This window comes from Lampetra planeri, chromosome 8 (assembly GCF_965212315.1).
Source record: "Lampetra planeri chromosome 8, kcLamPlan1.2.h2, whole genome shotgun sequence".
Taxonomy (NCBI): domain Eukaryota; kingdom Metazoa; phylum Chordata; class Hyperoartia; order Petromyzontiformes; family Petromyzontidae; genus Lampetra; species Lampetra planeri.
In genome coordinates this window covers 12,271,672-12,284,129 of record NC_136114.1, presented here as the reverse complement: position 1 = coordinate 12,284,129, position 12,458 = coordinate 12,271,672, and the positions used below count along the sequence as shown (strand labels likewise).

At 56.5% G+C, this 12,458-nt stretch overlaps 1 protein-coding gene across 1 annotated transcript in view; it reads left to right on the top strand.

Annotated features, from left to right (window-relative positions):
* LOC144720459 (transcription factor RFX4-like) overlaps window positions 1-12,458 on the top strand; it is a 45,080-nt gene that overhangs the window by 29,923 nt on the left and 2,699 nt on the right. The window contains exons 15-17 of the mRNA XM_078597261.1: window positions 285-458; window positions 1,252-1,453; window positions 3,814-4,042. Coding sequence (XP_078453387.1) covers window positions 285-458; window positions 1,252-1,453; window positions 3,814-4,042 — 605 coding nt within the window. The remainder of the gene's footprint in view (window positions 1-284; window positions 459-1,251; window positions 1,454-3,813; window positions 4,043-12,458) is intronic.

The following is a 12,458-nucleotide window of genomic DNA, read 5'->3' as shown; positions in this document are numbered from 1 at the left end:
CGGGTTCCATTCCCGCTCGCGGCCAACGCCGGTGACGATTTTATGAACCGGTCCTGGGCCTCCCCTAGGTCTACTCGGCCTCACATGGTGCGGCGTGTAGTAAACATCGCTACCGGGGAGACAAAGGCGGCCGGGCGTGGCGCTGGCCACCCACTCGTGTGCCGTTCCGGCCCTAATCGGTGCTGCTCGCTAACAGCACTTGCCCCTGCAGCCTGTCAAGGCTACACGGGAGGAGGGGATCGTTGTCTTCTGAGCGTGCCACCATCCTTCCCTCTTGCCATCAGGCGCCGCCGATGAAGCCGCCTTGCCCAACCCTCGTCTGCCCTCGCCCACAACCACAACCACCTCCACCGCCGCCTTCCACCCGCAAGAGTCGACCATCGGCATGGAGACGCAGTCCGTGGTCTCCTCCCTCAGCGCACACTCGCCCGGGCCCAGCGGCGTCACCTCCCCCACCGGTGGGTCCCCTCTCCTCTTGTCAGCGGGTCCTCCCAGGGGGCCATGCTAGCGGGATGTTAACTACCTCGCCGGGTGTGCGTGAGGTCGTGGGTCCGATCCCGACCCTGACGCCTGCTGCTGTATATTTGGAGTTTGAGTCTCTCTCTCTCTTCACGGTGGCTCGGAGATGTTAACTACCTCGCCTGGCATACAGGAGGTCGTGGGTTCGATCCCGACCCTGACGCCTGCTGCTGTATATTTGGAGTTTGAGTGTCTCTCATCATCATCATCTCGGTGGCTAGGAGATTGTAACTACCTCGCCTGGCATACAGGAGGTCGTGGGTTCGATCCCGACGCCTGTATATTTGAAGTTTGCGTGTCTCTCTCTCCCCGTGGGCGCGTAGATTTTTCTCCGAGTTTTTGGCTGCAATACATATCCACATTGACAAGCCACTTCGTGGAGCTCTGATTTGTGTCTAGGTCGCTTCTGAAAAAATATCTATACAGCTCACCTGGTAAAATAAAAAAATAGTTAATAGTTTAGTTTTTTAATGTCAGTGTTGGTGGGTCCCCTACTTCAGTTGCTGCTGCTGCTACCGGTATTACTCTTGATGCTGCCGATGACGACGTTGCTGCTGCTGCTGCTGCTGCTACCGGTATTACTCTTGATGCTGCCGATGACGACGTTGCTGCTGCTGCTGCTACCGGTATTACTCTTGATGCTTCCAATGACGACGTTGCTGCTGCTGCTGCTACCGGTATTACTCTTGATGCTGCCAATGACGACGTTGCTGCTGCTGCTGCTGGCTGCAGGCAGCAATCGCTCCTTCCCCAGGTCGCCGGTCGCTCCATTCCAGTCCGTGGCGGCGGTGGCGGCGCCCGGCTCGGTGCCCCAGGGAGATCTGAGCCCCCAGGCCACGCTGCCGTACGCCCGCGCCTTCCCGTCACCGCACTCGCCGCTGGGGCACACGCCACACCGCTCCGCGCCGGCCTTCCCTCAGCACGAGCAGCATGGGTGAGCGAGCGGCGGCCGGCGCTGGCTGGCTGGGAAATAACAACAATAGGAATCGAGATAAATGACCGGCCACTGGCCAAGCGCTTTGCTCCCACGTCGCTCCGAGCGGAGTGGGGCCTCGGAAGGGAATCATCGATACGGCTCTCAGTTTTAAAGGATGTCATCTCAGCGCGTCGTTCTCTTGATTGAGTTTTTTGTGCCACGTTTGAGGTTATGAAAATCGTTGTTTGAGCGATAAGTCGCAACCTCCAATAAGCACGGTTGGCTATGTACGGTGCGAAAGAAGTTCAACGTGTACTTACATGGAGTGTCTAAGTCTGTGCTCTCCACTCGCATGGATGCAATTGCAGGTTGCGTCCACCCGTGGTTAAACAGGCTTCTCAAAGGGAGCGAGTTGGTGATCTCAGCCCTGGTCAGATTATAATAAAAATAACGATACAAATTGACATTTCATCACCTCGGAATTCCCCACTGATTTTAAATACTTTTTTTTTCAGGAGCATTCCCCATTTGGGATGTTTGGCCAAGTCCAGTAATGATTGTTCGTTTTTGCGGAAGCAAACTGGAGAACCCGCATTTGCGAGGTGATAATGCTGAAAACGAGACCTCAACAATGAACCTCGCCACCACCGACCCAAATCCCGATCCCCCTTTCTGGGATCGTGTCCCGCAGCCGCCGCTGCAGCTGCAGCTGCTGCTGCTGCTGTCACCATCCTAGAATCCCACCCAGATCCCGAAGAGCGCTGCTGGTGAACGGAGTGGAAAAACGCGGACGTCCAGAATGGACGCCTCAATTCCAGACCCAAACGCCATCGCGCACTACCTGGCTTGGACATTCCTCAACCAAGGCCGTATTTATAATATATTTTCCAGCTCGGAGGGCTACGAATTGTACGCACGTTGAACTTCTTTCGCGCCGTACGTAGCCAAGCGTGCTCATCGGAGGCGCGCGGGCGGAGGGGGAAGCACAATCTACTGAACGCAACGACAGGCAGTTTTAAAGACGCGAGTTTTCGGTCTACATTTCAGAGTGCACAGCTCCCAGCGGCTTTCCGATATCGGAAGGGAAGGCCGCGCCAACCGGCCGTAGAAGCGCATCCACCAGCACGCGATGCGGTGATGCGCCGTCTTGTTTTGTTTGTTTCGACGGCGAGCCAAAAGCCGCCGTGTGAAGAGCGCTCTCCTCCTCGGTGTAGCGGGGGGTTCCGCCTTGTCGCCGGCATTTGCCGGAGAAGTTTTGTACGCGTGTGTGTGTCTCTCTGTGTGTGCGTGTTGAGTGGGGAGCGGTAGTGTAGCGGTCAGCGCGCTGCGCTACGGACCCGGCGACCCGGGTTCGTATTCCCGCTCACGGCCAACACCGGTGACGATTATCTGAACCGGTCCTGGGCCTCCATCCCAATGTGAACGTGTTTGTCTCGTGATACCGATCGCGCAGTGTGTTAACCGTGTTATCGCTCTCTGTCTCTCTGTGTGTATCTTTCTCTGTCTCTGTTTGCCTCTCGCTCTCTCTCTCGCTGTCTTTCCATGTTTCTTTCTCCCCACGTCTCTCTAAATCTCCCCTCATTCTCTGTTTTCTTCCTCATCTCTCTCCCCGTGTCTCTCTCCCCGTGTCTCTCTCCGTGTCTTTCTTCATGTCTCTCCCCGTGTCTCTCTCTCCCCGTGTCTCTCTCCCCGTGTCTCTCTCCACGTCTCTCTCCCCGTGTCTCTCTCCCCGTGTCTCTCTCCATGTCTCTCTCCGTGTCTCTCCCCGTGCCTCTCTCTCCGTGTCTCTCCTCGTGTCTCTCCCCGTGTCTCTCTCCCCGTGTCTCTCTCCCCGTGCATCTCTCTCCGTGTCTCTCCCCCCGTGCCTCTCTCTCCGTGTTTCTCTCCCCGTGCCTCTCTCTCCGTGTCTCTCTCCCCGTGCCTCTCTCCCCGTGTCTCTCCCCGTGTCTCTCCCCGTGTCTCTCCCCGTGTCTCTCTCCATGTGTCTCTCTCCCCGTGTCTCTCTCCATGTCTCTCCCCGTGTCTCTCTCCCCGTGTCTCTCCCCGTGTCTCTCCCCGTGTCTCTCTCCATGTCTCTCCCCGTGTCTCTCTCCCCGTGTCTCTCCCCGTGTCTCTCTCCGTGTCTCTCCCCGTGCCTCTCTCTCCGTGTCTCTCCTCGTGTCTCTCCCCGTGTCTCTCTCCCCGTGTCTCTCTCCCCGTGCATCTCTCTCCGTGTCTCTCCCTCCGTGCCTCTCTCTCCGTGTTTCTCTCCCCGTGCCTCTCTCCGTGTCTCTCTCCCCGTGCCTCTCTCCCCGTGTCTCTCCCCGTGTCTCTCTCCGCATCTCCCCATCCCTCCACGTGTCTCTCTCCACCCTCCCCGCCGCTCATCACCCGAACAGCAGCTACACTGGCAGCTACAACTACACGAGCTACGCGCCGGCGGTCCCCGCTCAGCACCCTCACGCTCACCACCCCCACGCTCACCCTCACCCGGCAGCCCCCCACCACGGCTCCGCCGGGCCCGCCGTGACCTCCTACCACGCTGTGTCGCACGAGCAGCCCGTGCTGGCGCAGCTGCACTACCCGACGGCCGCCTACCACCACCACCACCGCCGCTCAGCGCCGCAGGTGATGCACACCAACAACCGCCATTCGCCACTAAGTGGCGGTGACTTCACCACGACGCTTGTGCCAGGCCATGTGCACCTTGAGGCCACGTGAAGTGTCGAACGCCTGCTGGCAGGAGGTCACGGGGCAGACCCAGCAGGTGCCACGGGTCGACTGACTGAGATGACACACACGCGCGCACTCACACAGGGGCCGTCCATTAATGACGTCACGCACCTGGGGAAGGGGGGGGGTCAGACATTTGTGATGATGTGTGACGAGGGGGGGGGTGGTATTTGAGAAATGTGACGTCACATCAAAATGCGCAACTTTAAATAACTATAGACAACACGTTTTACGTCGAAGCGCGGGGACCCCCAAAGCGCGGGGCCCGGGGCAGTCGCCCCCGATTGGCACATTACCCCCAGGGGCCGGCTCCGACTTCGGCGTGGCGAGTGTCTCCGCGTGGAGGTGGCCGGGCGGCCCAGCGGTCACTTTGCCGAGAGCCCGCTGGGATTATTCGTGAGTTCGAACCCGGCCGGCAGCCCGTGACTCAACCGGGCTCTCGAGGTGTCCGCCCGGTTGGTGAACCCGGCGAACTGGTCGTGAGATTACGGCGGGAAGCCCAGTGACGTGAAATTTGGCTCCGTGCTCAAATTTGTTCCGAATTAATTATCGTAAAATGTGAATACAAATTCGCCGCCGACTCTCACGAGGCGGGCGTTACTCTCCGTGGCGTCTTCCGTGATGGACAAGAGGTGGTTTTCCACAGCCAAAAAAAAAAGTTCTTGCTGTGATTTTCCCCACCTGATGACGATTGCTTGTGTTGCAATCGAAACGTCGTGATTTAATTTATTTTATTTTCTACTTACGCGACTTTACCGAAAGAACCAAAGAGTATGGATCCCTGCAGTCACGAAAACTTCAAATCCAGATTGGACAAGAGTCACTTTAAATTTCGATTTAAAGCTTTCGTGACTGCAGGGATTCATCTTCTTGGCTATTTCGGTAAAGTCACGTAGAATGGAAATAAAAAAAATAATAAAAATAAAACAATAACGTCGTGAGAATTATTTTATTATGTTTTATTTTTTTTATTTTATTATTTCCATTCTACGTAACTTTACCGAAAGAACCGAGAAGAAGAGGTCACTTTAAGAAAGGGCCTCGCGCGGTAGCTCTGTGATGTCCGCTTCCGCGGGCCGTTCTCCGACACGCGTAGGTTTGCACTGCAGTACGTGGCTACGCCATCTCGCGCCACGACGCAGTGAGCACAACCCGGATGGCGTTGGGAAACGGCGTTTTGAAAGGAGCTGTCTTTATAGTGAGGCTGTGTATGGTGAGTGTCTGGATAGTGAGTGTCAATATAGTGTATAGTGTCTGTATGGTTTCTGCAGAGTGAGGATCTAGAAAGTGTATAGCATCTGCAGAGTGCGTATCTGTATAGAGAGAATCTGTATCGTCAGTGTATCGTAGCTGGATCGAGTATAAGGTTTATCCCGTCTGTCTGTATAGTGTGTATCTGTGAAGTGTATCTGTATGACTAGTGGTGCATCTGTATAACTAGTGGTGTATCTGTATAACTAGTGCATCAGTGTGACTAGTGTATTTGTATGACTAGTGGTGTATCTGTATGGCACGCACACAGTCTGCGCTTTCTCTCCGACTTCCCGTGCGAGGCAAAATGTTTTCCCAGCTGAAACAGGGGGCGCGTTTTTATCGCACTTTTTTTTGTGCCCCCCCCCCCCCGCTGCGAGCAGCCAAGATCGCTGAATGGCGACATTGTAAGTGAGAATTACAGCAGTAAATAAGGGACCCCCCCCCCTCTCCTCCTCCTTCCTCCTCCCATGCCATCCTCCTTCCCTCCTCCTCATTCCTTCCCCTGCTTCTATCCCCTCCCTCTCTCCCACCTCATTGACACAGGCCCCACGAGTGACTGACAGCGGCTGAAAGCTTCGCTTGCGAAGTGACGCAGAATAGGCAGCAGCAGCAGCAAGCACCACGTGCTTACGCTGAACTTCTTTGCCACCGTACTTAGCCAACCCGTGCTCATCGGAGATGCGGGTGGGGGGACAACAAACTTAACACAAAACGCAGTTCCAAAGAAACGAGATTTCATTCCAGATTTAAAAGTGCAGAGCTCCCCATTGGCTTCCTAACATCGGGAGAGCGTTCCAGACGGTCGCAGAAGCGCTTCTGAAAGCGCGCGACGCGGTGACCGCCTTCATTCGATGGCCCAGACAAACGCCGCTGCTGTTGAGGGATGATCCGAGATCGCCCCTTGGTGAAATCGTCAAGGTGGATATCTGTGGTTCGTCATCGACATCCTCCTTCTTCTCCGCCTGGCAAGCGTTTTTCTTCCCCATCTCTCATCCTCCCCTTCCTCTCCTCTCCTCTCTCCCCTCTCCTCCTGTTCCTCTCCTCTTTCAACCCGCCGGTCCTCTTCCACGTTTCTCATCCGCTCCTCGAAACCGAACACCACCACCATCATCATCCTCCTCCTGCTCCTCCTCCTCCTCGTCGTCGTCGTTGTTGTTGTTTGTAGTTCCACTCCTGCCCACGGCGATCTGCCCCACAACTCATCTCCCCATTGCGCTGTCCACTGCCCGAGGGTGTCAAGGGTGGTGGAGGAAGGAGGTGGGGGGTGGTGTGGTGGGGTGAGAGTGGTGTGGTGAGAGTGGTGTGGTGGGTGGGATATGGTGGGGTGAGAGTGGTGTGGTGGGGTGGGTAGGGTGTGGTGGGGTGGGGTGTGGTGGGGTGAGAGTGGTGTGGTGAGAGTGGTGTGGTGGGGTGGGGTGAGAGTGGTGTGGTGGGGTGAGAGTGGTGTGGTGGGGTGTGGTGGGGTGAGAGTGGTGGGGGGAGAGTGGTGTGGTGGGGTGGGTGGGGTGAGAGTGGTGGGGTGAGAGTGGTGTGGTGAGAGTGGTGTGGTGGGGTGTGGTGGGGTGAGAGTGGTGGGGGGAGAGTGGTGTGGTGGGGTGGGTGGGGTGAGAGTGGTGGGGTGAGAGTGGTGGGGTGAGAGTGGTGTGGTGAGAGTGGTGTGGTGGGGTGTGGTGGGGTGAGAGTGGTGGGGTGAGAGTGGTGTGGTGGGATGTGGTGGGAGTGGTGGGGTGAGAGTGGTGGGGTGGGTGGGGTGTGGTGTGATGAGAGTGGTGTGGTGGGGTGAGAGTGGTGTGGTGAGAGTGGTGTGGTGGGATGTGGTGGGAGTGGTGGGGTGAGAGTGGTGTGGTGGGGTGGGTGGGGTGTGGTGGGGTGAGAGTGGTGTGGTGGGGTGGGTGGGGTGTGGTGGGGTGAGAGTGGTGTGGTGGGGTGGGTGGGGTGTGGTGGGGTGAGAGTGGTGTGGTGGGATGTGGTGGGAGTGGTGGGGTGAGAGTGGTGTGGTGGGGTGGGTGGGGTGTGGTGGGGTGAGAGTGGTGTGGTGGGGTGGGTGGGGTGTGGTGGGGTGAGAGTGGTGTGGTGGGATGTGGTGGGAGTGGTGGGGTGAGAGTGGTGTAGTGGGGTGTGTGGGTGGGGTGTGGTGGGGTGTGTGGGGTGTGGTGGGGTGAGATTGGTGGGGTGAGAATGGTGGGGTGAGAGTGGTTGGGTGAGAATGGTGTGGTGGGGTGGGTGGGGTGAGAGTGGTGGTGGGGGGGTTCCTTGGCTGTGGCTGAAAGGGCAGAATTCACCGTGCGTGGCGATGCCCCCCCCCCATCCTCCCCCTCCCCCCGTGGGGGGCACGGAGGGTCGCGGCCCTCGCGACGTGAAGACGGCGGCGCTCTTTGTGAGGCCGCGCGGCCGCGTCGCGCCGGGCCGCCCGCCTCTGCAACGCTGTCTCTTGTCTCACGGCCGCTCGGGGCTTTTCCACCTTGAGGTTAATTTCATTTGTGCTGGAGCGTCGGCTTGTGTTGGTTTTTGTGGTGGTGGTGGTGGTGATGATGGCTCTGGTGGTAGTCATGGTGGTGGTGGTAGGAGTAGTAGGGGTGGTGGTGGTGGTAGGAGTAGTAGGGGTGGTGGTGGTGGTAGGAGTAGTAGGGGTGGTGGTGGTGGTAGTTAGAGTAGTAGGAGTGGTTGGTGGTGGTGGTGGTGGTGGTAGGAGTAGTAGGGGTGGTGGTGGTGGTAGGAGTAGTAGGAGTGGTGGTGGTGGTGGTAGGAGTAGTAGGGGTAGTGGTGGTGATGGTAGGAGTAGTAGGAGTGGTGGTAGGAGTAGTAGGGGTGGTGGTGGTGGTAGGAGTAGTAGGAGTGGTGGTGGTGGTAGGAGTAGTAGGGGTGGTGGTGGTGGTAGGAGTAGTAGGAGTGGTGGTGGTGGTGGTAGGAGTAGTAGGGGTAGTGGTGGTGATGGTAGGAGTAGTAGGAGTGGTGGTAGGAGTAGTAGGGGTGGTGGTGGTGGTAGGAGTAGTAGGAGTGGTGGTGGTGGTAGGAGTAGTAGGGGTGGTGGTGGTGGTAGGAGTAGTAGGGGTGGTGGTGGTGGTAGTTAGAGTAGTAGGAGTGGTTGGTGGTGGTGGTGGTGGTGGTGGTAGGAGTAGTAGGGGTGGTGGTGGTGGTAGGAGTAGTAGGAGTGGTGGTGGTGGTGGTAGGAGTAGTAGGGGTGGTGGTGGTGATGGTAGGAGTAGTAGGAGTGGTGGTAGGAGTAGTAGGGGTGGTGGTGGTGGTAGGAGTAGTAGGAGTGGTGGTGGTGGTAGGAGTAGTAGGGGTGGTGGTGGTGATGGTAGGAGTAGTAGGAGTGGTCGTAGGAGTAGTAGGGGTGGTGGTGGTGGTGGTAGGAGTGGTGGTGGTGGTAGGAGTAGTAGGGGTGGTGGTGGTGGTAGGAGTAGTAGGAGTGGTGGTGGTGGTAGGAGTAGTAGGGGTGGTGGTGGTGGTAGGAGTAGTAGGGGTGGTGGTGGTGGTGGTAGGAGTAGTAGGGGTGGTGCTGATTGTGGTTTATGCGGTGGAACCTGCCATTGCTGGTTCTAAAAATTATGAAACTTACGCTGATGATGATGATGTTGGTATCTGGTGACTGTCGTGATGGTTTATGGAGCGCAACCTGCTCCTGCTAATGATGCTGATGCTGGTGATGACATTGCTGGCTTCCTGTTGCTACTTCTGATGTCGATGATGATGATGATGCAAATGATAATGGTGCTGCTGATGATGATGCAGTTGCCGCTGCTGCTGCTGTTGATGCAACTGAAAATTCTGATGATGACGATGGTGAGGGCTTCATCATTTATCAAGCCACGTTGTGGACCACTTTGAATCGCCGCGTATCTTTCGGCTCGATGCCTCGATACGGAATCGACCAAAACGACGAGCGACATTTCCCACGATGTTTGGGCCCCATTCTTTGACAACACGGGTGGGTGGAAGTGACACTCGACTATTGCCCTCTAACATTTAATTCCCACCAAACAAAAAATTGTACTCATCCCACCCCCGTATCAACAAGGACATGAAAAAAATTGTATCTTGCATTATTTCCCACCATCGTTCTCTCGGAACAAATAAGAAAGACCACGGCATTATTTGACAATTTAAAACACGACCACCCCCCCCCCTCTTCTAAATGAAGCCATCGCATTATCTAGCGCCAAAAAAAGAATATCGAAAAAAAAAATTCGCTGCGGCCAGCGTCAAGTGGTGGAACATCGGCAGCGGTGAGCATCGGTGGCGAGCGCCGTCTCCGGAAACTGGACCCCTCTCTCTCTTCTCTCCGCTCCGCACAAGGGCGGCTCTGAGGCGCGCACAGCTGCGCTCGGGGTCACGGTGGACGCAGGGACGGACGGACGGACGGAGGCGGCGCCGGCGGTGCCGATGACACTGGCGGCCTGTGCCTCGGGCAGCATGGGGGCCCACGCTATCCGGGTGGAGGGAAAAAAAAGAAATACAGCCGTCCCCTTCTACTTAGTGCAGAAAATAGCGCAGGGGAAGCGGCGTGCCCTCTGACTCTCCGTGACATGGGACGCATCTTATTTTGTTTCGCCGTTATAGATATTTTTTTGCTTAGGGAGTTTTGTCGAATTTGTATTCTTCCTCCTCCTCTCTCTCTCTCTCTCGCTCGCTCGCTTTCTCCCCGCCGAGTCGGTGGGATGACTCGGGGCGAGCGAGCGCAGTAGACGCCGCGCACTGCGGCTCCTTCCTTTGTGAGAAGCCGCGGGGCGCCGCTCTTTGCGATTTAACTCCGCATCTCTCAAAAGCGAAACTTGGCTCCCGCGGTTCGCGGGTATACTGCTATCATTATTATTGTTCTTACCATTTTTGTTTTAAACCCGAGCTGCGTGTGCGCGACTATCAAGTAGGTTCTTCGTGGTTGTGCCGCACGGCTCTCTGGTGTGTATCCGGATCGCGCCGCGCGTCGTTGGGCGCGACGTCCGACGTTTCAGGGCGCCGGGGCGGCGAGATGTTCAGTACCTCGCCTGGTATACAGAAGGTCGTGGGTTCGATCCAGACCCTGATCCCTGTATATTTGGAGTTTGCGTGTCTCTCTCCCCGTGGTCGCGTGGATTTTTCGCAGGGTCCTCCGGGTTTCCCCTCCATATTTAGAAACGTGCGTTTGTGAGTATTCGGCTGCTGTAAATCTCCACGTGATAAGCCACTTTTTGTTGGGCGATCATCTGTGGCCAGCTCACTTCTGAAAAAGAACTACACAGCTCAGCGGGCCTTACCTGGGAAAATAAAAAGTTAGTTTTAGTTTAGTTTTGCTGGCCATCCCCCACCACCACCAAGGCCATCTTCACGATACCGCCAACATTTCAACACGACACCCCGCCCTCCACCTCCCCCCTACAGCATTATCGAGGCTCCAATGCCATAGCGGTGACGTCACTAAAGGTGCAATCACGACAACGCGTCACCGCGTCTCTCTTCCCATCGACGAAGCTGCTTTGCCCTCGTGCCGAACGGCCCAGGACGCAGCCCGGGCGCGTGGCTACAAGGCAAGGAGCTGCTTTCACGGCTCGCCAAACGCATGCAGCCCGAGTGGAACACGGCGGGCGGGCGAGCGGGCGAGCAGTGAGCGATAGTGGACGAGCAGCGGTAGCCACAGGCTCTCTCTGCTGTATCCCCTCGGTGCCCCCCCCCCCACCACCCCCGTGCCCCCCCCCCCATGTCCCCCGTGTGTATAAATAGCGCCGCTCGCTCAGTAAAAGCCGCTTTGTCTCTGGGACACCACCACGGGGACAAACGCTTGGGGGGGGGGGGGGTCCCCCGCGATACATCGAGTCCACAGCTGGGCTCGCCGAGTGGCGGGCCACACCAAAGACAAAGATCCCCCGTATAGCCTCAAGGGGCTCTTGGGGCACGTGTGCTGTTAGCGAGTAGCACCGATGAAAGCTGAAGTGGTACACGGGGGGGTGTGGGTGGTCAGGACCACGCCTGACCATCTTCGTCTCCCCAGTGGGGTTCTTTACACACGGCACCGGGTGCTCATTTGAGGCCGAGTCGACTTAGGTGAGGCCCAGGACCGGTTAAGATGATCGTCACCGGTGTCGGTGACCCGTGAACGGGATTGAACTCTGGTGTGGCCAGGCTCGAAGGTGCATCACGCAAACCGCTGTACCACCGCTACCCACGAACACTCGCCGTCAAAAAACAATCATTCACTCACTCACTCATCCACTCACTCACTCATCCACTCACTCATCCACTCACTCATCCACTCACTCACTCGTCCACTCACTCACTCATCCACTCACTCACTCATCCACTCACTCACTCATCCACTCGCTCATCCACTCACTCACTCACTCGTCCACTCACTCACTCATCCACTGACTCACTCATCCAGTCACTCATCTACTCACTCACTCATCCACTCACTCATCCACTCACTCACTCATCCACTCACTCACTCACTCATCCACTGAATCACTCATCCACTCACTCATCCACTCACTCATCCACTCACTCATCTACTCACTCACTCATCCACTCACTCACTCATCCACTCACTCACTCATCCACTCACTCACTCATCCACTCACTCACTCACTCATCCACTGAATCACTCATCCACTCACTCACTCATCCACTCACTCACTCATCCACTCACTCACTCACTCATCCACTGAATCACTCATCTACTCACTCACTCATCCACTCACTCACTCATCCACTCACTCACTCATCCACTCACTCACTCATCCACTCACTCACTCACTCATCCACTCACTCACTCATCCACTCACTCACTCATCCACTCACTCACTCACTCATCCACTGAATCACTCATCCACTCACTCATCCACTAACTCATCCACTCACTCATCCACTCACTCATCCACTCACTCACTCATCCACACTCATTCACTGCCAGCTCATCCTCCGCTCGCCACTCTCGCACGACACGGCGTGACCTGTGTGTACAGAGCTGGGGTAACCATCGTGCGCTGAAATATAATTCGATTTTTTTTAGTTGCTTCTGAGATCACTGCAGGAATTTGTGGGAACCGTACGATATTTTTTTAAAGGCAGAAGCCAAGTATTG